This window comes from Pristis pectinata, chromosome 1 (assembly GCF_009764475.1).
Source record: "Pristis pectinata isolate sPriPec2 chromosome 1, sPriPec2.1.pri, whole genome shotgun sequence".
Lineage (NCBI taxonomy): Eukaryota > Metazoa > Chordata > Chondrichthyes > Rhinopristiformes > Pristidae > Pristis > Pristis pectinata.
This window is the reverse complement of record NC_067405.1, coordinates 68,060,339-68,082,663: the sequence shown is the minus strand read 5'-3', so window position 1 is coordinate 68,082,663 and position 22,325 is coordinate 68,060,339. Positions and strand designations below refer to the sequence as shown.

Genomic DNA, 22,325 nt, shown 5'->3' with positions numbered 1-22,325 from the left:
CTTTGGTACTGCTGGGACATTGCAGAATTGTGTAAAATGCAACATCATTGTTTATGCAAAATAATTTCCTGGTATCAGCATTTTAAAACTAACCAGGTGGAATAATAAGTTTCTATTGGTGTTCTTGCACCAGCCTGATAAAACAAGCCTTGCCGTTCTTCAATCCAAAAGTATACAAATGTTGCCATGTTTATGATTGTGATTCCCAAGTGCTAAACTCCCATGATACACAATAAAATACAGGTTCAAATGGTGAAATACTCTGCAGTGTGGAGGAGAAAAAGAGATGGAGGAAACTGTCAAACAATTATTTTAGGATATCTCTGTCATGCTAGCATCTGATAATCTATAACTTTGCTAGGTTAATCCATTTAGAACGGGAATACTGCATTGTGCTGTCAACATCTGTAAATAATTTACAGTATAGGGCATGTAACAAAAATGGAATGGTTGGAATAATATGTAACTGCATAAACATATTAAAAGTGTCAGCCATGTTATGCAGTTACATATTATTCCAACCATTCCATTTTGTAAAAGAAAATATGATCTTAACCAAGAGCAAGCAGGTGCTGGAAATCTAAAATAAAACCAAAGAATGCAGAAAATACTCTGCAGATCAGACAGCAACTGTGAAGAAAGAAAAACTGAGTAACTTTCCAAGTTGATGGCCTTTCATCAGAACTGGCCAGCTCTGATAGAACTTGGAAAACTTGGTTCTCTGGATTTGTTGAATTCAGTGTTAAATCTCAAGGGCTGTGATGTGCCAAGCTGGAAAATGAGATGCAGTTCATTGAGCCTACATTGGGCTTTGTTGGAATAATACAAGAGACCAATGGAGAGGTCAGAGTAGAAGCCCTCCTAGGGACCTTGCTGAACTGCCCACTTTGTGACTGCAAGCAAAGGTACTTGCAGGCAAGGTTGCATAATACAACTTATGCAGGAGTTTGGTCTATTTATGGAAGAGTGTATTTAGAAGACTTGCATCCATTAAGAGGTGTGAGTGGTGAATGAAGGTGTGGAACATCTGCAGCCTCAAGCTTTGGCTTGTTGTACAGTTTAACTTGAGGCGACTGCTGAACAGAATGAATTACAGACGTAGCCAGTCACCTATTTAAGCTCCGTCAGCTGTCTGTCTGATCTCGCTTGTAATTTATTGAGTAGTAATTGTCATCTTTCAATAAACCAACCAATCTTGATTATTTCCCAACTCCTTGAATAATGTGTGGCCTTTAACAGACTAGATCTTACCATGGCACTGATCAGATCATTGAAAAGAAAGCAAGATTTACATTCATTTAGCGCACACTGTGACCTCAAGACATCCTAAAGTCCTTTACAACTAAAGAACAATTTTAGGAGTGTAATACAGGAAATACAGCAGTTAATTTTTGCACAGCAAATCTCAAAATAAGCAGTGAGAAAAAGACCAGATTAAACCAGGGAGAATCCCCCTCCTCTTGTCTTCAAGTTTATGACAGCAAATTTTTTACCTCCATTTTCGAGAATAGATCATCGAGCCACTTTATTGATTTCTTTTTCTTTTGAACCTTCTATGCACAATTTAGTTGCTATACTTCCTATATTCCTATAGTACTTCTAAAGTTGTTCTTTGGCAGTAATAGACTTTGTGACATTTTGAAGTAGGAAGATTACAAATATGAATGTAAATCTTGATTTCTTCTCAAGGAATAATCAGTGCCACTGCAAACTTTAAACTTTTTTTTAGAAAGTCTGTAAGATTCAAAGTATTTTGTACATTCTTGATGTTATTAAGAATGTACTATTGTTTGCAGCCCATAATGAGAAGCTTTGATCAAATAGCTTGGATAGAGGTTCTTAACAAAGATGCAAAGAGTGATAGGAGAAGAAGCTACATTGGAAGGTTTAAAATAAACTCTTGCAATCTCATAACTTGGGCAGAGAGAGGGAGAGGGAAGAAGTGGGAGAGAAGGAGGAAGGAAGGGGAAGAGGGAAAGGAAGGAGAGAGTGAGAAGTAGGGGAAGGGGGAAGGAGACTTTTCCCCATCGTCCTAGTAACATTTCATGTAGCACATTTATTGTGATTCCCAAGTCTTTGTCAAGCTGAAGATACATGTCAGGTGCTTGGACAGATCTGGAGCTACGTATCCGCCAGCATCTCCAGAATGTGGTGATGTGCTGCGCTCTTCACAACCTTGTGCACCAACAAGACTTGCAGACGCAGGAGGAAGGAAATGCATGACAGAACCACTGTAATGCACCACCATACAGATACATTCAAGTCTCTGATAAATAGACGCTCAGCATCAGATGTAATGGAGACAATGGGTTAGGTCTTGCCAAAAATTTATTATTGTATTGGAGGAATACAGCAAGGAAACAAGTCCTTCAGCCCACTACGTCCACACTGACCATCAGCACTAATCCTACATTAATCCCATGTTTTTATTCTCCCCACATTCCCCAGATTCTACCACTCTACTAGGGGCACTTTACAGCGGCCTACTAACCCATTGACCCCACCACGTCTTTGGAATGTGGGAGAAAACCAGTGGGCATTGGGAGAACATGCAAACTCCACACTGACAGCACCGGGGATCAAGATCGAACTCGGGTCTCTGGTACTGTGAGGCAGCGGCTCTACAAACTGTACACTCTGCCACCCCCTCATGCAGCACGGTTCGGATGTACTCCTCTTGCTCCTCTGCACCGTACCTTCCTTCCTAAACCCAGACCTGTTAATTCTAGCAGATTCAGTTGTTGACGCCTGGGTCAAAATTATCGTCCTGATAATGTTAACTTTGCATCTCCCTCCACAAAATGCTGTCTGATCTTCTGAGTATTTCAGCGTTTTATCCTGTTTTTAAATTTAAAATCGCAGCATCTGCTTTTTGATTGCTGTGAACGCTGGAGGTTTGGGTAAGCTGACTCAGGGCCGGGCGGTGAACTTCACATCTTCTGTTTACCTTTCGTGCTTCGTTCTCAACCGGTCACCACTGATGGGGCCGTTTGTACCCAGCATGCACTCCGCGACGGCGCTCGCCCTATTAACTTGACACGTCCTGTGGATTTAATCGGGGGCTTGCAGGCTCGCCCGGAATCCTGGGATGGGTCTTCCTCCATTGCAGCCTCTCACTCGAGTTTAGAAGAGTGAGCGGGCTCTAGCGTTTTGGGGGCCTCCGGGGAGTAGCAAAATCCAACTTAATTATTGTGGATCCACAACAGTTGGCGTGTGCCGATGGTATCCGGATACCCGGACGGTTTAAAACGTGACGCCAGCTGTATTACAGCCGACAAGGTAAGAATGTGATTCTCGTCCTTTCAACCAATCGCCTGTATGGATAGAAAGAGGTGACTGAAGGCCACGGTCCAATGAAGTTGTCGGATGGAGCGAAGCCGGAGGCCGGCTGCTGGATGTTATTGAGGCAGCGGAATGCGGCGCGCCGCCGGCAGCGGGCCGCTGCTCCGGGCCTGAGGCCACGGCTGCTCCGCACTTGGGCCCCTCGACGCAGAAGTAGCCACTGCAGGCCGCACAGGTAGGATCCGGGGGTCCTCCCAACAAGAGAGGGCTCAGGTGGAACAGGCAATGGAGAGCAGGATCGGATCTGCGCCTAGGCCACGGGGTTAATGTACAAGGGCAGGGTGGGGAGAAGGGGGCGAGTGGGTGGGGAGGAGGAATGGCAAACAAGTGTCTATTCAGGGAAGGTCTGGTTTTATTTGAAGTGGAGTCCTCTGGTCCTCTCCTGTTAGCTGAACTATGCAGTACTGTTCTTGTGTTGACCATACGTTGCTGTATTTGTAATTGCATTTTAACTGCATTGACTGGGTTACCTCCGATGTTTTTGCACTTCTTTATTACACGCTGAAGATAATTCATTAATATTATTAGAGGATTTGGGGAAGTAAAGTGATAGCGTAGGTTACCTGGACACATTGGCTGCACTGTCTTGGGAGAGACTGTAACAACCGCCTGATTTGCTGTGGCCTTGACATTTTCGACATCTTTTATAAATTTCCCATTGTTAGGCTACTGTACAGTTTCACAGGTTGACTGGTATCATCAGGTGGCTAGTTGTTCTTTTGAAGCACTGTGTATTCGTGAAAATTTGCAGAGATATGAATGGTCAATGACATTTCCATTTACTTCTCCCTCTCTATCTTGGTCTTCCTCCCTGTTCTTTTTCCTCCCTCCTTTCTCTTTTTGGTTTGCAGGTAAGAATTAATAAACTGTGACCTTTTTAAACACAGCTTCAGGTAGAACACAAATAGGAACAGATCCTTCAAGCCTACCCTGCCATTTAATATGATCATAGTTGATCTATGCTGGCCTCAACTCTTCTGTGCCATTTCTCCATACCCCTCTATTCTTTGATCTATCAAATATTTATTCAGGTCCACTTTAAATACATGTAAGGATCCAGTTTCCACCACCTGCTGGGGCAGAGAATTCCAGAGATTTACTAATCCCTGTGAGAAGAAATTTCTACATACCTCAGTTTTAAATGACTGGCCCCTGATCTTGTAGCTGTTCCCTTGTTTGAGACTCTCCCACTAGTGAAAACATCCCAACATCTACCCTGTCAAACCCTTTGGCTCTTGTATGTTTTGAATAAGGTCATTCTTCTAAACGCCAAGGAATACAGGCCCAAACTATTTTGTTGTTTTGGTAGGAAAACTGTCCTATCCGAGTAATTGGCCTGGTGAATCTTTGGACTGCCTCCAATGTTAATATAATCTTTCTTTAGGTAAGAGACCAAAACTGTATGCAGTATTCCAGCTGAGGACTGACCAACACTTTGTGCAATTGTAACAAAACCTCCCTATTTTAAAACTCCAATCCCTTTGCAATGAAGACCAAAATTCCTTTTTAACTACTTTTCTGAAAAGGACCCATTTATTCCAATTCTGTTTTCAATGAGACAGAATGGATTGAAAACTGGCTAACATGCTTCCTCCAATTCCATGGGCTTTTAACTTGTGCACCAGCCTCCTACATAGCACCTTGTTTCTGCATTCTGCCTCTTCCTTTTTTTTTGAATGAGGGAGTCATGTTGCAATTGAGATTTAGCGATCAGTCTGCATTCCATCAGGAATAACGGGGAGGATAGTTATTTTTCTATTATTGGTCTAAGATGATTTAGCTGACATGAAAGACTTCTTTAGTGATGGTCTTAACTCTCATCCTACCACAGGAGAGTTACGCACCTTGAACAGCTTCCAGCTATTTGATCGGAGGCTGTGAAGAATGTTTGTCATGCTCCAGTATGAGCTTGCTCTGTCTTTGTGTCAGGTGTGTGTTTGGGTGTTGCAGTGTTTTATTCACTGCACCAGCCTTGCCTGATCAGTGTAAATTTTTTTTTTCCCTTCTTTCCTGATATTGGAGTCTGGTCACCAAACTAGAATAAATGTAATGATTGGTAGCTGAAGGCTTCACTCTTGTATGTCTGCATCATCTTGTGATGGTTGTTAAGAGATAAAATGCTGAGTACAGCTCACGCTTGTTGCTGAGGCACACGGAATTTTCCAAGCTCTGCTGATCCTAGACTGAATTCCTTCTCATAACTTTTTTGTAACATTGAATCAGCATAGGTTGAGACAAAAGCAGAAACTATGGTTCCTCTGCATGTTTGGTGACTTCCTATTGTTTGATTTCCTCATTCCATGAATAGTTTACATAATTTATTGGCAAAACATTATCAAAGATGGTCTTCTGATGCAAGGATTTTTACAAAAATCCTTGCATTACTTGTACCCTCACTTGAAGGCACTGACTAATACCTACTGGGCCTTGACGTCCAGGGCTACCTCTGAATGACTACTCATCAATGTTGAATGTCAGGGCACTGTTTTCTTGTGAGAGGTATTACCTTGGAGCTTGTTCTACTTCTGGTGTAGGACACAGCCTTGCAGCAAGATTGTGACCAGGAGTAGGAATGTTGCCTCATTCTGTAGTTCTGAAGTCAAATGTCAACCTGGAATAAACTGCCTTAAAATAGACTTGCTATTGCACTCTGTAGCATGAGAGAAACTTTGGCAATATTATCTTCTGCCAATCCAAATGGTTGATCAGTACATTACTTCTATTTTATATATTTAGCAGTTCTTTTTGCTTGGTTTATCCTCTGCACTTTGTGAACAGCAATGTACTGCCAAAGCCCTACGAATGACTCACTACAATATGTTACAACTACTAAATGCCTTAATCTCCATTTTATAATGTTTTGGGAGGTACTTTTATAATCTTTGAGAGTGTTATAGGCTGGACTCCATCCCAGTATATTTAGCTCATGTGAAATGCAAAAGTCATTTTCCATAAGCAACATTCTTTTTATTTTCAAGATGTGTGCCAGTACTAGTGTGTGGAGTGCAGCTTCTCTGCTAGGAATTTGTATTGGACATCATGATTTGAAGAAATGAGTTTTTTAAAATCTGGAATGCTTGCAGTTGCTGGTATTTGCTGGTTTCTGGCATGGTTATTGTGGTCCTTCTAGAGTCTGGCAGTTGGAAGATTCTACTTTCTACAGGTAGTCTGAATGTGCCACTGTGTGTGTCTAATGGCCTAGACTATGCCGAGTGTCTGCAAACATTCACATCACTTCAGCTGAACCTGAACAGCATGGTGATTTATTTTTTAATTTCCCACAGTTGCACTCCATGCCACTGGTGAAAACTATGCACACGGCTCGTGTGTTGTGGAGAGAATCTGAGTTGGCATGTGCGCATTTCAAGTTCATTTTATGTCATGAGGATCAAGGTCATTAATTAACAGCTTGAGCCTTGCTCTTGTGATCCTGCTTATCTTGAACTCACTGAATCACTGCCTTGTAACACATTGTGTGCCAGTGTACTGTGGAAGTACATTTACCAAAATAGCACTGCCTCTCCAGTGGTGCAGTATTTCATTCTAAATGAGGACGAGTGAGAGTAGTCCAATAGTACTGACACTCCAGATACACTTCTTGGGTGACTGAGCTAACCAGCACCCCCAAAGTGACATCACCCAATTTCAGCTGGCTTATCTTGTGGGAATCCAATTTTTACATTGAACAACTGGGTTACTGTTTAAACACCCTATCCAATAGCACCATGGAAGGACCTTCACTAGAAGAACTACAGTGGCTCAAGGATGCAGCTCACTTCCACCTTTCTCAAGGGCAGTCTTGCCAGTCAATGCTGACTTGCCAGTAATGCAGAGATTCAATAGAGTTGACAAATTAAAACTGAACCAGTTGATTTTCTCTTTTTTTTTCTTTTTTAAAAAAAAGGCCTAAGAGTTTTGATGAAGGATTTTTGGCATGAAAACTCCTTCTGCTGTTTATTAGTTCATAAATAACCACAAAGATTGGCTTTGTCTGGTTAGTACTCGGGGCACTCAACTAAACCACAACTGAACTTTAGACTGGCTATAAGCAGAAATAGGATCAGCCAATGTATCATTACTTTTCATTATTCAGTATCTTAGTTAATGCATACTCTAAGTTCAATGTCCACTATATGCATTGACAGGAAGGATGTATTTCTGGTAAACATTAAGTCAAATTTTGTAATTTGAAAAGGATGGGCAGAATACACTATGGGCACTTTGGTACAGACTATTCATGTGCATGAAGAGTGGTGTGCTAATTGTTACAGTGAAAAATAAGTTGAAGATTTGTATCTAGAGTCAATGGGACTATGGCAAAAATTCATAAATTGAATGTTCAGAAATGAGTTACTGTATTTTCCAATGTAATGTATAGAATAACACTAATGCAAAACATGCTCCAGCTTGGACCATCTTTTGACACTTTCTTGTTCTGCACTTCAAGTAGGGAGTTAATGCATGTCAACCCTGTGTTCTTCCTTTTATGATATTGGAATAGCACAGTGGTGCCGCTAACAGAGCCACTGCCTCATAGTTCCAGAGATCTGGGTTCAATCCTGACCTTGGATGCTTTCTTATGTGGCGTTTGCTCATTCTCCCTGTGTTTGTGGATCTCCTCCGGGTGCTCTGGTTTGCTTCCACTTACCAAGACATGGGTAGGTAGGTGGCTCTCCCTGGCGTAGATGAGTGGTAGAATAGGAGAGCAGTTAATGGGGGGGGAAAATGGGTTACAGGGAAAACAAGTTAGGGAGTGAGAATGCTCTGTAAGCTGGCATAGACTCGATGGGTCAAAGTGGTCTCCTATGTTGTATGGACATGTGGGACAAGCTGTCTTCTAAGTCACTTCAACTTTCTTAATTCTAACTTTTTTGACAGCTCTCCATTCACCAGAATATTTCTGCTCACTTAAACTCACTCCCAATTTTTTTTCCCAGTTCTCACTTTTTTTTAAAAATTTACTCAACCTGCCTAACTTGATTTCTCAGTTCAGCTGTCTGGTTAAATCCTCTCCCATATCTCTTCCACCCTCTCCTCTCCAATTTTTCTCTGGACCAGCATCAAAAAATGTTGTCTCTTAAAACTGCATGGTTTCTTTTTGCTCTCCTTAAACTCCTCAATTGGATCACCTATTGTCTTCTATAATCATAATGCCTTTGCAAATTGATCTTGTAATTTAACTCTTGGCACAACTTCAGAAAGAAGCAGAATTACACCACCTACGTCCCATATCATTCCTGTTGTGAGGTGGCCAGAAATATACTTTAAATGGAGTCTGAATAATAAAGCTATTCAACATCCTGACAGACAACTTGGATTGAAAGGAAGTGCAACAATGGTGGCAGCAGCAACAGTGTGGAAATGGAGCCCAGTCCTCAAGTAGCAATCCTCTCACTGTTACTCCAATAATACACTTTAGAGGGAAATTAGAACACATTCTGCTTCCTGGCTTTCCCCCACCCATGAACCTCGTCCTGGCTTTTTTTGATGGCTGTCTGCAATGACTGCCCCAGATTAGACCTGGATTTGCACAGGGCTGTGGTCGGCATGGTTCTCTTGAATCAGGATTTCTTGATCTTGTTTGACTGCAGCACTGTATTACAACTTTAGCCGATCTCTTCATTGTGGGGGGGGTTTTTGAGTTGGCCATTAATTGAGCCTTTGACAGAAAGTGTTAAAGCATATGATTCCCATGTTCTGCCAGCAAACCTGTGTACATCCAGCATAACCTTTACGGGCTATAGATCATGTCCCTCAAGGATCTCACTGATGATTCAATGGCCTCAAGTGACTCCTAAGATATTTCTGAAAGTGTAATGTTGGACACTTTTCTTTTGCTGTTCCTGCTTGCAGTACATGTCTCAGTTTTCACAATAATAAACAAAAGTAAATTTTCTTTACAATTGAGACACATTCTGATAGAATTTTTTTTTATTCAGTTAACAGTTTGATTTTTGTTTTCCAAATATCTGATTGAAGTTTGCCAAAGGTGACCAGAGATTTTTACTGTTTTGTTTTTGCCCATCAAAACTAAATAAGTTGGTAAGAATTAAAGTGAGTTAGCAGAAGTGATCTATGGCATTCAGAGCTTCATTATTGTTGTAAATTCTGTTTGGGTTGTTGCTGCAACTGTTTATTTGACATTAATTGACATGCCAAATTTGTTATGTGGATCAGTGAACTTGTTCATCACGATCTGCAGTTCCTCAGATGAGCTTTAGCTAATGCAGCATTATCTGCAAAAAAAAAACAGATGCTGAATAGTGAGGTAGGTAACTTGTTCTAGCTTTTGAAAAAGCTGTTATTGATCTTTAGTGAGCTTGAATGCCTGTTTCCAGGAGAGCCAAGAAACATTAATCTGAGCTTTAATGCCACCAACATAATATAGCTTTTGAGATGAAGATTCTTATTTGATTACCCCTTTTAAATATTTTGCAAATACATAATTAATGTATGTTCTGGTAGCAGAATAAGTCATTAGGATTCCTTGATGCCATTAGATCAAATAATGGCCGATTTGATTTTAACTCCACATTCCTATCTGTTCATGGTAAGCTTTCACCACTTTGATTTTCAATTTTTTTTTGAAATATTGAAGATTCCGCTTCCACTACCCTCTTTTAAAAGAGACTTTGAGTCTTGTGACCCAACAAAAGAAAAATGTCTCGGGAGACTTTTTTTGTGACCCCTGATTCTAGATTCTCCTACAAGAGGAAATGTGCTCTCTGCACCTATGTCAATACCCCTCAGGATCTTGTGAAAATACCTGTTTAATTTGGCTCCCTGCTCCTTATTTTCCATTAATTCCCTACACTCTATTTCCAGAGGACCAACAGTCTATCTATAGAAACTCTTATTAAATGTTCCTACATTTCTGACTAACTTTACCTTGTATGAGTTCTCCTTTCCTTTTTTTGGTCACTTTTGGTTTTGAGTGCCATTCATCTTTGCTTTTAATGTTTACAGTTAGCTGCTTGTCACTTCTTAGATCTGGTGTGAATGGCTTCACAATTCCCCACATTATGTTCCATCTGCTGATGTTTTTCCCCATTCATTTTGCCGCCTAATGTGCCCATGCAACATTTTACTCTCTTGCAAACCAGGTTATCCAGGGCCCCAACAATATTGTGCCACAGATGTGGTGTTACCAGTAATCCTAAATATATGGCTACTGGATGTGCATGTTAGCATTTTTAAAGTTATTCATAGCATAAGTTTTCTAAAAATGCATGATTAAAGTTTAACTTGATTTGTAGGTAACTGGAAGTGAGGATTTAAAAAGATGCTGGGCTCTGACAGAGGGGTTGTGGAGGATTGGCTCTCCCAATTCAAGGTAAGGTTACTTAATTCCAGTTGGAAGTTCTTGCTGTTACCACTTGTCAGAACTGGAAAGTTCTCCCTAGTGTCCTGGAAACACTTTATCGGGACAAACAGTTCCGAGCATTGATGCTGCAGTTAACTGGACAAAGCTACATAAGAGTTTATTCACCGATGAACTCTGAACTCTTATTCCATGCCCACAGTAAATGTGATACCTGCTTCCATTAGTGACATACTTTTCCTTAATCTGCTGAGTGGTATAGTTTGTTTCCTATTCCCAGCTCTACTGTATTGATCCTGATGTTCTGCCCTCTTCGTACACCACATGGTTTCTGAGGTTCTGTCCTTGAAATGATGGCAGTGTGACATAACATCTGAATTGATCTTGATGTTTCATGAGATTACTTGGTGCTGGCATTATCTTTCATTCAAGGGCTGCAGCAGTGGCAAGCAGTGATGCTTTCTGTCATCTTGCTCAATAGTGATTATATGGAAGATGAGGATAATTGACAGCAGTTCAGATTCAGACTTGGTCTGGAAGTACTGAGCTTCACATGTAATTGTACATTAACCCTCTACTGAAGAAAGCTAAACTTTACTATGATGGTAATGGTGCCAGTGTCCACCTTTACCTATTTCAGTGTGTCTGTATCTATTTATAATCACTTCCCCTCTGCCTTTTGTCAGACTCTCCCTGAAACTCAGATATCCACTTATGCAGCAACCCTCCACCAGAACAATACTATTGTGCCAGCTTTGTACAAGGTCATCCAGGACCCCAACAATGAGGTAAGACCACAGCAGCTGCCAGGGTTGTGGATTGGGGAAGTGGTCATGGGGGGTGGGGGTGTGAAGAAAGATGCAAGACTGGATGATGGGGTAAGAGTTGGTGAGGCCAAGAACGATGTACTGTCTTTACCTCTTTCTTTGCTCTGTCTGCAGTTACTGGAACCTGTCTGTCATCAGCTGTTTGAGTTGTATCGGAGCTCTGAGGTGAAACTGAAGAGGTTTACGCTACAATTTTTGCCTGAACTGATCTGGGGATATTTGCGCATCACATCAAGCAGAGAGAGACATTGCAATGGCTGCATTGAAGCTTTGCTACTCGGTATCTACAATCTGGTGAGTTTGAAGTTGGGGGTGTATCTGTATTAAAGAGATAAAGGATTTAAAAACACGAACTGACAAGAACTTGAACTCAAACTGCAAATCCACCCACTCTCTCATTGAGGATTGAGTTAATATACAGAGTGGCTGGATCTACAGTGTGTTTTGCTTATGTTAGAAACTCCTTTTAAACCTGATTACTCTGTGTTTTATTGTTGACATTGTCAAGATTCTTTGGCTGGTAAGAAATATATAAAAAAATTATTATGTTAAAACCTATTACCATCCAGCCTCTTGTTTCACCCCCGTCCCCCCATACCCACTTCCAACTACAGTAATGGCTGAGGCCCAGAGGGGGGAAAAGACAATGCAGCTATCCAAGGAGTGTGCTGAAGGACTAGAACTTTGTTCCTGCAGCATTCACTGTACTGCTGACTTTGCACTGTCAGGCCTGATGACTGTGGGCCTAGAACACATGCACAGTATAAATCATCTCTCAATGTGCATATTACTCAATAATAAATGGTAACAGTGATCAGCACATCCCTATAATATTTGAATCGCATTTGTATCATATAAAACATCAACTGCACATTGTACAATATTTACAATCTGAATAGTTGTAAAGTAAAATTCACTGGCACCTGAACAATTAATATTACCGTCGAATATTAGTGTAATGTCACCTCGCAGGCGCTGCCACTGAACAAGTAGCTTGGTGTCCTCTTGGGGCTGGCTGAAATGAGCCACAGTTGGAGTCTGCTGCTATTTGTGGAGTCTTCTTCATCTTCCATTGATCAGGACCTGTGTGGCATGAGGAATTGTTTTTTTACACTATAGGAGATGGCTGTCAAATTGCAATGTTGCAGTCTGTTTCATAATAGTAACACCATCAAACAAGTCTGTTAGACCACAGAAATAGCACATTGAATTACAGAATGTTGGAGTAAAGGAACAGGCCATCAAATCGGTCTTAGACAGTCCTACCCCCCCCCCCCCCCCACCACCCCAATCTGTTTACTGCCTCTTGTTGTTGCTCTTCCCCTTTAACTTTGTAAGAAATAAGAGCAGCAGTAAGCATATGACTATCTCCACCATCAATAAGATTCATAGCTGACGTTCTACCGTAACTTCACTGTCGTGCACTATTCCCACGTTCCTTGGTGCCCAAAAACTTTACTACTCATTCTATAATTGAGTGTCCACAAGCTTCTGGGGGTAGAAAATTCCAAATATTCACTCTGAGGGTTGTGAGAGAACACGAGAGAAATCAGGAGGGCAAAAAGAGGACATGAGGTTGCTCTGGCAGATGAGGTGAAAGAGAATCCCAAGGGTTTTTCTCTCTCTATATTAAGAGACAAAATTGGTCCTCTTGAAGATCAGCATGGTCATCTATGCATGGAGCCAAAAGAGATGGAGGAGATCTTAAATGAATTTTTTGCATCTGTATTTACTCTGGAGACAGACACAGAAACTATAGAACTGGGGCAAAAGAGTAGTGAGGTCATGGACTGTATCTGGATTACAGAAGAGGAGGTGTTGGCTGTCTTGAGGTGAATTAAAGTGGATAAATCCCCAACGCCTGGCAAGGTGTCCACTCAGACCTTGTGAGAGGCCAGTTCATAAATTGCAGGGGTCCTGGCAGAGATATTTAAAATGCCCTTAGCCATGGGTGAGGTGCTGGAGAATAGCTAATATTGTTCAAGAAAGGCTCTAAGAATAAGCTGGGAAATTATAGGCCAGTGAGCCTGACATCAGTTGTGGGTAAATTATTGGAAGGTATTGTAAGGGACAGGATATATAAGTATTTGGATAGTTACCAAATACTTGCATTGGGCCTGATTAGTCAACATGGCTTTGTGCTTGGTAGATCATGTCTAACCAATCTTGTCGAGTTGTTCGAGGAGGTTACCAAGAGGTCAATGATGGAAAGGTGGTGGACGTTGTCTACATGGACTTTAGCAAGGCCTTTGACAATGCCCTGCATGGGACACTGCTCCAGAAGGTTAAGTTGCTTGACATTTGGGATGAGGTAGCCAATTAGAATCAACATTGGCTTAGCAGGAGAAGCCAGAGAATGGTAGTAGATGATTGTCTCTGACTGGAGGACTGTGACTAGTGGTGTGCTGCAGGGATTGGTGCTGGGTCCATTATTGTTTATCATCTGTATTAATGATTTAGATGATAATGTGGTAAACTGGATCAGCAAATTTGCAGATGACATGAAGATTAGGGGCACAGTGGACAGCAAGGAAGGCTGTCAAAGCTTGCAGTGTGGTCTTGACCAGCTAGGAAAATGGGCTGAAAAATGGCAGATGGAATTTAATGCAGACAAGTTAGGTGTTGCACTTTGGAAGGACAAACCAGGGTAAGATTTGTAGTGAATGGTAGGGTTCCAAGGTGTGCAGTAGAACAAAGGGACTTGGGAATACAGATCCATAGTTCCTTGAAAGGGGTGTCACATGTAGCTGCGGTCATAAAGAGAGCTTTTGGCACATTGGCCTTCATAAATCAGGGCAATGAGTACAGGAGTTGAGATGTTGAAGTTGGACAAGGCACTAGTGAGGCCAAATTTGGAGTATTGTGTGCTGTTCTGGTCACCTACTTGCAGGAAAGATATCAATATGCTTAAGAGGGTGCAGAGAAAATTTACAAGGAAGTTGCTGGGACCTGAGTTAGAGGAAAAGGTTAAATAGGGGAGGACTTTATTCCCTGGAGTGCAGGAGAATGAGGGGAAATCTTAGAGGTACTCAGAATTATGAGGGGTATAGATAGGGTGGATGCATGCAGGCTTCCACCCCCCCCCCCACCCCCCCCCAGGTTGGGTGAGACTAGAACTAGAGGCCATAGGTTTAGAATGAAAGGTGAAATATTTAAGGGGAATCTGACAGGGAACTTCTTCACTCGGAGGGTGGTGCAAGTGTGGAACAAGCTGCCAATGGAATTGGTAGATGTGGGTTCAATTGTAACATTTAAGAGGAGTTTAGATGGGTACATGGATGGGAGGAGTTTGGAGGGATATGGTCTGGGTGCAGGTAGATGGGACTAGATGGAAGATCAGGTTAGCATGGACTAAATAGGCCAAAGGGCCTGTTTCTATGCTGTGGTACTCTGACTTTTTTAAAAGAGGAAATTGTTTGCTATTAATGGCCAATCCTTTATCCTGAGACTCTGCCACTTCCTTGGCTCTTCAGCTGGAGGAAGTTGCCTCAAGTCAGTTTCTCTCTGAACTTCACACCTTCTAATCTACAGTGAGTGTGATCCCAGTCCACTGAGAATCAGCAGCCCTTGAAGAGGGAATTCCTAAGATATTCAACCTTTTTATGTGAGAAAATTCCTTATTTCAGTTCTAAGTGGCTGACCCTGCATTCTGAGAATGACCCCATAATAATTCCAGTAAGTCATCTTTACTCCTAAATCTAATCCTTTAGTACTAAAGGCAAACATACAATTTACTTGCCTAATTGCTGGGTGTAAACTTTGACTTGGATACAAGTCAATCATAACATTAATGCTAATGTTTTCCAGTCCTCTGCCATCCTTTTGAGTTTTTTTAATCAGATAACTTTGCATTTCTTCACCAATTGCCTTCCCTTAATTTGCCTACATTCCTTTTGCATTTTTTTTTTGCATGCTTGCTGCTTATTTTCCACCTAGCTATACATTGTCAGTAAATCTGGCTACATAATATTTGTCTGCTCATTCGAATCATTGATGTTGGCCATATTTGGCTGATGCATGGACACCAATCTTGGTGATAACCTCGGTGGTTACCACATGGACTCCACAAGTAATTACCAGTTGCCAATCTGAAAGTGACCTGTTTATTCTTAAACTACTTTGGTTGAATTAATATACATTAAGAATTAATCTAATAATCCTTAATTTTGTGTAATCTTTTTGTGGTACCTTTTTTAAACAAAAGCTTTTTTGAAAATTTAAATGTATATCAGTTACTGGTTTCCTCATTTACACTAATTACAAAATCAGAATACTTGTTCTGTGCATCTGGTTGATTTTGCCCAATCATTATTTTTCTAAATGTTACCTAATATTCCTAACAAAAGATATTAATCTATGACTGGTGTCAGCTAATTGGTTTATAGATGTGTTTTCTTTTCCCCCCAGTTCTGCCTTTCCTTTAATTCTGTTTCCTTCTAAGTAAATCCTACTTTCCTACCATTTTTGGAATGTTTGCTTCCATCCTGAAAAATGTATTTGCTCTTTCTGTGCTTCCCCTTGTAATATCTCCTGTGTTTTCCTATATAGAACCTAGATTTAATGTAATGGTTCTTTTTGTTTCTGCACAACTATCAAGACTCATTTATTGTTGGTATACTGTCATATAGTTTTTCTCCCAAATTTCTTTTGTTACCCTCCACTAAGTTCTAAAATTCTCAATCCTTCCTATACTTTTTTTGCCAACGTTATAAACCTCCATTCTTTTGTACCTTAAAAATCTTTCTGTAACAGTTGCTTCACTTTCTCCTTGTGGCCTTTACCCAGTGGAAAATGCATCCATGATTAGTTGTGAATTATTTCTTCAGATGTTTGCAAAAGCATGGCTTTCATCATATGTTGAAGATCTGGTATCTCAATTTACTCTTGTTAATTCATCACTCTTGCCAGCCTAGTTTGAATTGTTCAGATTTAAGGCACTCGTTTCATTCTTAACTAATTCAGCTTCAACTCTTGAGTAATGATCAAAATTAGAATTCACAAATGGGTCAAATCTCTTAATAATTAAGGAGCCACATAAAGGGTTTGGTTGTTTGCTATAAGCTCTTCTGGCCCAAATCTTGAGAGATTAGTGGCTTAAAAACAAATCTGCTTGTGCGATATTTAGCATCTGCACAGTAATTGAGTGACCCAGCTTCAGCATGCCGCACTGTAGATAGTGGTAGAAAATGCTGAGATGAATCTTCCTCTTTTAGAATGTCCATATATTCAGCCTGCCCACTGTGTGTACACATGGGCAACAAAAGTTGCTTTGGACAAGAAAACATCTTACAAACCCACAACTTCTATAGATAGAGCCCATTCTCACCAGTGTAATCCTCCTTGGCAAACAGAGCAACAGCTTGTTCAATGACTGCCCCATCACCTCAGCAATCATTTCAAACTTTTTTTCTCAGCTAGATGTTCATGATGAGCCTTCACCCCATTGTGGAGTTTGCATTTAAATGGTGTCTTTCACAATCTTGGACACTCCAAAACCTTTTATTACTAAGGAAGTACTCCTGTAATGTCTCCACTGCTGTGGATTGAACACTATGAACTATGCTTGGCATGATCAATGAAATGTAATCAGTTCTGCACTGGTGATGCTGATTGACCAAAGAAACATTGACCATGAAATGGGAGATGAACTTTGGCTTTAAGGTTCATCCCCTCAATAGAATGACACACCCACCAGTGCAGTATTCTCTCAGCACTGGCATGAAGAGGAAGCTGGGTTATGTTACCTAGTACCTGGGCTGCAACTAGACACAGATCACTCTGACTCGGAGTTGCAGGTGTGATGTGGAACAGTGAATACAAAATGTCAGGAATGTCACATGGGGTTACAAACATAAGATGCTTCACCTTGAAGCATTAGTGACTTCTTTAAATTTTAAAAACTTGGATTAGCACTTGTAAAGGGAAGATATCACTTCAGCATTACTTTCCTTTTTCCACTCTGTAACCTCAACCTCTTTAAAATCTCATTTTGCCCCTATCTTGGCATCAATACATGGACTGGTCACCCAGCAGCACATCAGTTGCTGTGTGGAATTCTGGACCACTTTACCTCTTGTATCTGACTCAGAGTCGCAAGGAGCATTTCTTCCCTAGATTAAGTTAGTCATGATGTTCTTGGCTGAAGCCTCAGAATGTGGGTCCTGACCAGGAGGTGTGCTCCAAGAGAAACTCTGCCAACAACTCTTCAACTGATCCAGTGTGACAAAAAGCACAAACTGTTCAGCTTGTGGCATTGTCATGCAGTAGCTTTTAGTATTGTTTGTGTCCAACCAGTATCAGCCTTCACTGTTTACTTCACTTAGTAAGTCTTCACATTGAAATGGTGCTACTACTTATGCTCTCTGTTCCCTCTCCTTTCACACTCATGCTCTTAATCTTTCTTTTATTTTACATTCATTTATTTCTATCATTCTCATTTTATTTTAATTGCCTGTGTGCTATTCTCTTTGCATGCCTCTTCAGTGTGTGGTTTGCTGTTTAAGTTGGGGTATGTTACTGGGTCCTGGTTGAGTTGAGCTTGGTTTTTGGGGGTGATGGGTCACTGGATTGTGTTGTTGTGACAGACATGATTAACCTTGTGATTTATCAGGTCCACAGCAGGTGGTTGGACTGGATTTAGGATTTGTTCCTACACCTCAGTCATTTTGAGCCCTGTCAAACTTGCTTTTATCTATAATTATGTTAAATTGAATAATGTTAGTGCAAAATGGAAGCAAGTAAAATGTACTTTATTTTTCTCACAGGAGATAGTAGATAGAGATGGAAACAATAAGGTCCTGTCCTTCACAATCCCGTCACTGTCCAAGCCATCAGTATATCATGAGGTGAGTGTCTTTCTGTGATTCCTGTCATTTGCTTCCCTTGTGTCCCTGGAGATTTGTGATGCAAAATTTGTGCAGTCAATGCCACAGCTTCATGTTTGGTGAGATTTTGGAAACTTCTAGTTTTCTCAAAATGAAACATCTCTCTGTTACTCATTTGTATGGATCTGATCTGCTCAGCATGCACATTGCTATGCTTCTGAAGATGGTATTTGGCATGTAATGATTGGTCTCCATGAGCCTTGGCGAGAGTATGATCTATATTATGATTCATCTCTGTCCAGGGATCTCAGATGGGAAGTCCATGCATGACTAAGTTTCAGGGCAACTCTGGTTGCTCCCAGTGGATATCCTCACTATCTGGTTAACTGGAAAGTTGCCAGCTCCTGTGTGGAATATACCTTGCCTGAGTCAGAACTTTAAGGAGTTTGATGGTGGGTGAGGAAGATTTATTCCAAGGAACTACACAAATTCTGGGGCTTCACAGGAAGTGTCCTGATGGCAGGAATGCAGGTAGAGAAGGTCATTTAGTCCACTGATGTTTCCACCATATAATGAGATTCGGGCTGATCTGTGGCCTGACTCCATGTACTGTTTCTGCCTGGTGTTTGTTTACTAAGAACATTTCAATCTTGGATTAAATAATTTACTCAACAGATGGTAAGATTTTCTTTACTGACAACAAGCTTAAAGCAATAAAATCTCCAAACTGTACTGTACAATCTGCGCACAATACATTTAGCCCTTTAGACTATGGTGCCTTTCACAACTTCAGGATGTCCTTGCACATTTTACAGTTCAAAAGTATTTCATTACCTGCAGCTACTGATACAAAATTAGGTGGCAATGCAGAAAGGCTTCAAGGGTATATTGACAGATAAGTGACTGGGAAGGAGTTAGCAGATGGAATATAATGTGGGGGGGGGGGGGAGAAAAAAGGTCAACAACTTTAGTAGAGATAAAACATCTTTTTAAAAAAAAATGGTGACAGACTGAAAGTTGTTGGTGCTCAAAAGGACCTTGATGTTTTTGTATGTGAATTGTTGAATGATAACATGGGTACATCAAGCAATTGGGAAGACAAGCAGTATGTTGGTCTTTAATATAAGAGGAAATGAGTACAAGAACACATGTCTTGTTTCAATTATATGGGATGTTGGTGAGATTGCATCGATAAGAAAATGTGTTGATATGGTATTCCCACTAAAGGAAGGATTTGCTGGTGATAGAGGAAGTGCAGTAAAGTTTCTCTAGATTGATTCCAGGGATAGGTTTGTCATAAGAGTATAGGCCAAGTTTGCTGAATCTCTCCAGTTTAGAAGAGTGGGAGGTTAAAGCATACAAAACTCTTAAGGGGATTGGCAGGGTAGATGTGAGTTGGTATTTTCTCTGCTGGGGCATCCGTAACCAGGGTCAGAGAGGGAATTTATCACCCACGATGTTTGCAATTCTGTACTCGAGGGCTATGGGGGCTTGCTTGCTGAGTATATTAGAAGTCTTCTGGATTTTTCAATATTAAAGGATCTAGGTTAGTGCAGGAAAGAGGCACTAAGGTAAAAGATGAGTCGTGTCATGGCAGAGCAGGCATGTGAGGCAGAACCATCTTTTCCTGCTTCTAATTCTGCATAAAAGCAGTAGATCATGACAGAATAATATTTCTGGTTAAGTTTTGATGTGATATACATAAATGATAGATCTTTATAAACTTTGGATTCTGTACAGCTGTAACACATGCCTTAGTTAAGAGGTTTATGGGTTCAAGGTCTTTAGACATTTGAGCACAATACTGTATTCTGAGACTTCAATGCAATACTGAATGAGTGCTGGTCTATTTCAGGTGAGATGTTAATGTGCATGTAAAAGATCCCATGGCACTATTTTGAAGAGAACAGGAGCTTTCTCCTTGGTGTCATGTTCAAAACATGTTCTTTGTGGAAACTTCTTGTGCATTCAATGCTGCCTTTCCTGAATTAAAATAATGTACTTTTATTGACTTTAAGTGCATTGGATCATTCTTGAGGTTATGGAAGGTACTGTTGAAATGAATGTCTTCAATTGATGATGGTATTGGGATCGGGCAGTTCTTGCGTGTTTGTGGTTTATTCCATTGGGTCAGGAAATCACATGGCCTCTTATCCAATGAGTGCCTTTCTCTTCAAAGGCACTTTGTAATTTATTAATGTTTGCTAAATCCATTGTTTTTATAACAAGTAAACAAATAACTAACTGGGTCCATCATTTATTTACCCAGTGATTGGGGACACTTGGCAAAGACCTGCACAATAGCCACTGTTGGGAGGAGTTGCATCATCACCAATAGCTTGTCCTGCTTCAACCATGTAGATGCCATGACCAAGAAAGCACACCAGTGCCTTTATTTCCTCCGGAAGCTAATGAAATTCTGCATGTCCCTGTTGACTCTCACCAATATTTTATCAATGTATCGTAGAAAGTGTCCTATCTGGAGGCATCATGGCTTGGTATGGCAACTACTCTGCCTGAGACTGCAAGAAACTGCAGAGAGTTGTGGACACAGCTTGGCACATCACGGAAACCACCCTCTGTCTATGCTTCTTGCTGCCTTAGTTAGGCAGCCAACATAATCAAAGACCCCACCCACCCTGGAAAGTCTCTCTTCTCTTCCCTCCCATTGGGCAGAAGATACAGGAGCCTGAAAGCATGTACCACCAGGCTCAAGGACACCTTCTATCCTGCTTTTATAAGACTATTGAATGGTCCCCTTGTATGATAAGATGGACTCTTGACCTCATAATCTACCTCTTATGACCTTGCACCTTATTGTCAGCCTGCACTGAACTTTCTCTGTAACTGTAACACTTTATTCTGCATTATGTAACTGCTTTTTCCCCTGTTCTACTTCAATGTACCAATGTGATGAAATGATCTGTATGGATGGCATGCAAAACAGTTTTCACTGTACCTCTGTAAATGTGACAATAATAAACCAATTTAATTTTTAACCAAATTTTGGTTTCATTCAGCATGCATGACCCCCGATGGTGTCGTTCTCTGACATGATGCTTTCTCCTCTCTGGCTGTGATATCTTGCAGGGTTGGAGCACAGCAGGTCTTTGGACATCTGAAAAATTCTCATCCTTCTGTTCAGGTCTTTTTAGCTCTGCAGGCAAGAAGCAGGCCACATACAGCACACTACAGACCCAACACAGCCATTCCTTTTTTGTTTGAAAGGATTGATCTCCATATAGCCATTAATTCCACCTTTTTTCTCTTTCTCCTCTCCTCCTCCTCCTCCTCCTCCTCCTCCTCATTAAGGAAATTAGTTCCTTATTTTTTTTTATTTCTTTTTTCCACCCCCACCCCCCAATTGAAGCACCCACCATTTCTCAACTGAATTGAATCTGTTGTCTGTCTGCCCAATTCTTGGATACTTTCAGATCCTTTGTCTCCTTGCCCCAGTGATCCTTGGTTTTCTGCCTTCACTTGTACTTGCAATGACAAAAATGTCTCGCAGAATTCTTGATATTTTTCTCCCTTCACCCCTGTGAACTTCTCGGCTGATAGCTCCTCAGGAAGAATTACATCAATCACCCATCACGCTCTCTTGATAACCAGATGATGAAGACTTTAAGCCCTAGGTTGGTCAGCTCCCGGGTCACTCATTTGTGTCTGCAGCTTGCTTGAGTATCCCACCCAATGTGGGATTACTAACTGAAAGGAGAAGGAAAGCTTGCATTTCCTTTGTCCCCTTCACATCCTTGAAGCACTCCAAAAAGGCATTTGTTGGTTCAAGTGTGGCTCAAGATGCATTACTTTAATGATACTGATCAGGACATGAGTCAATTTCCTTGCTCTTTAATTCATGCTATGGAATTTTATTCATCTAGCTGAGAGGACAAGCAGTTGTTCAGTTGATGGCTCAACCAAAAGATGAATAGCACTTGTAAGAGTGTGGCTCTCCTTCAGTACTGAATTTGAGAGTCACTATTAATGAGTCATTGTGAGATCTGCTCT

General features: G+C 41.0%; 1 protein-coding gene and 1 long non-coding RNA gene across 7 annotated transcripts in view; one reads left to right on the top strand and one right to left on the bottom strand.

Annotated features, from left to right (window-relative positions):
• The first annotated feature begins 3,057 nt into the window (after window positions 1–3,057).
• LOC127574979 (protein FAM126B-like) overlaps window positions 3,058–22,325 on the top strand; it is a 31,888-nt gene continuing 12,620 nt past the window's right edge. Inside the window, exons 1-5 of one of the 4 annotated variants that reach the window (XM_052024576.1) lie at window positions 3,058–3,279; window positions 10,599–10,675; window positions 11,350–11,451; window positions 11,605–11,784; window positions 18,255–18,335. In XM_052024576.1, the coding sequence (XP_051880536.1) occupies window positions 10,625–10,675; window positions 11,350–11,451; window positions 11,605–11,784; window positions 18,255–18,335 (414 nt within the window). In that variant the 5' untranslated portion in view covers window positions 3,058–3,279; window positions 10,599–10,624. Of the gene's footprint in view, window positions 3,518–10,598; window positions 10,676–11,349; window positions 11,452–11,604; window positions 11,785–18,254; window positions 18,336–22,325 lie in introns of all 4 variants that reach the window. The other 3 variants (XM_052024565.1, XM_052024567.1, XM_052024556.1) reach the window with 3 other exon arrangements.
• Window positions 9,256–22,325, bottom strand: part of LOC127575001 (uncharacterized) — a 29,954-nt gene continuing 16,884 nt past the window's right edge. The window contains exons 3-4 of one of the 3 annotated variants that reach the window (XR_007956991.1): window positions 12,414–12,573; window positions 9,256–9,578 (exon numbers count right to left, since the gene is read on the bottom strand). This is a non-coding gene — a long non-coding RNA (uncharacterized LOC127575001). The remainder of the gene's footprint in view (window positions 9,579–12,413; window positions 12,574–22,325) is intronic. The other 2 variants (XR_007956992.1, XR_007956993.1) reach the window with 2 other exon arrangements.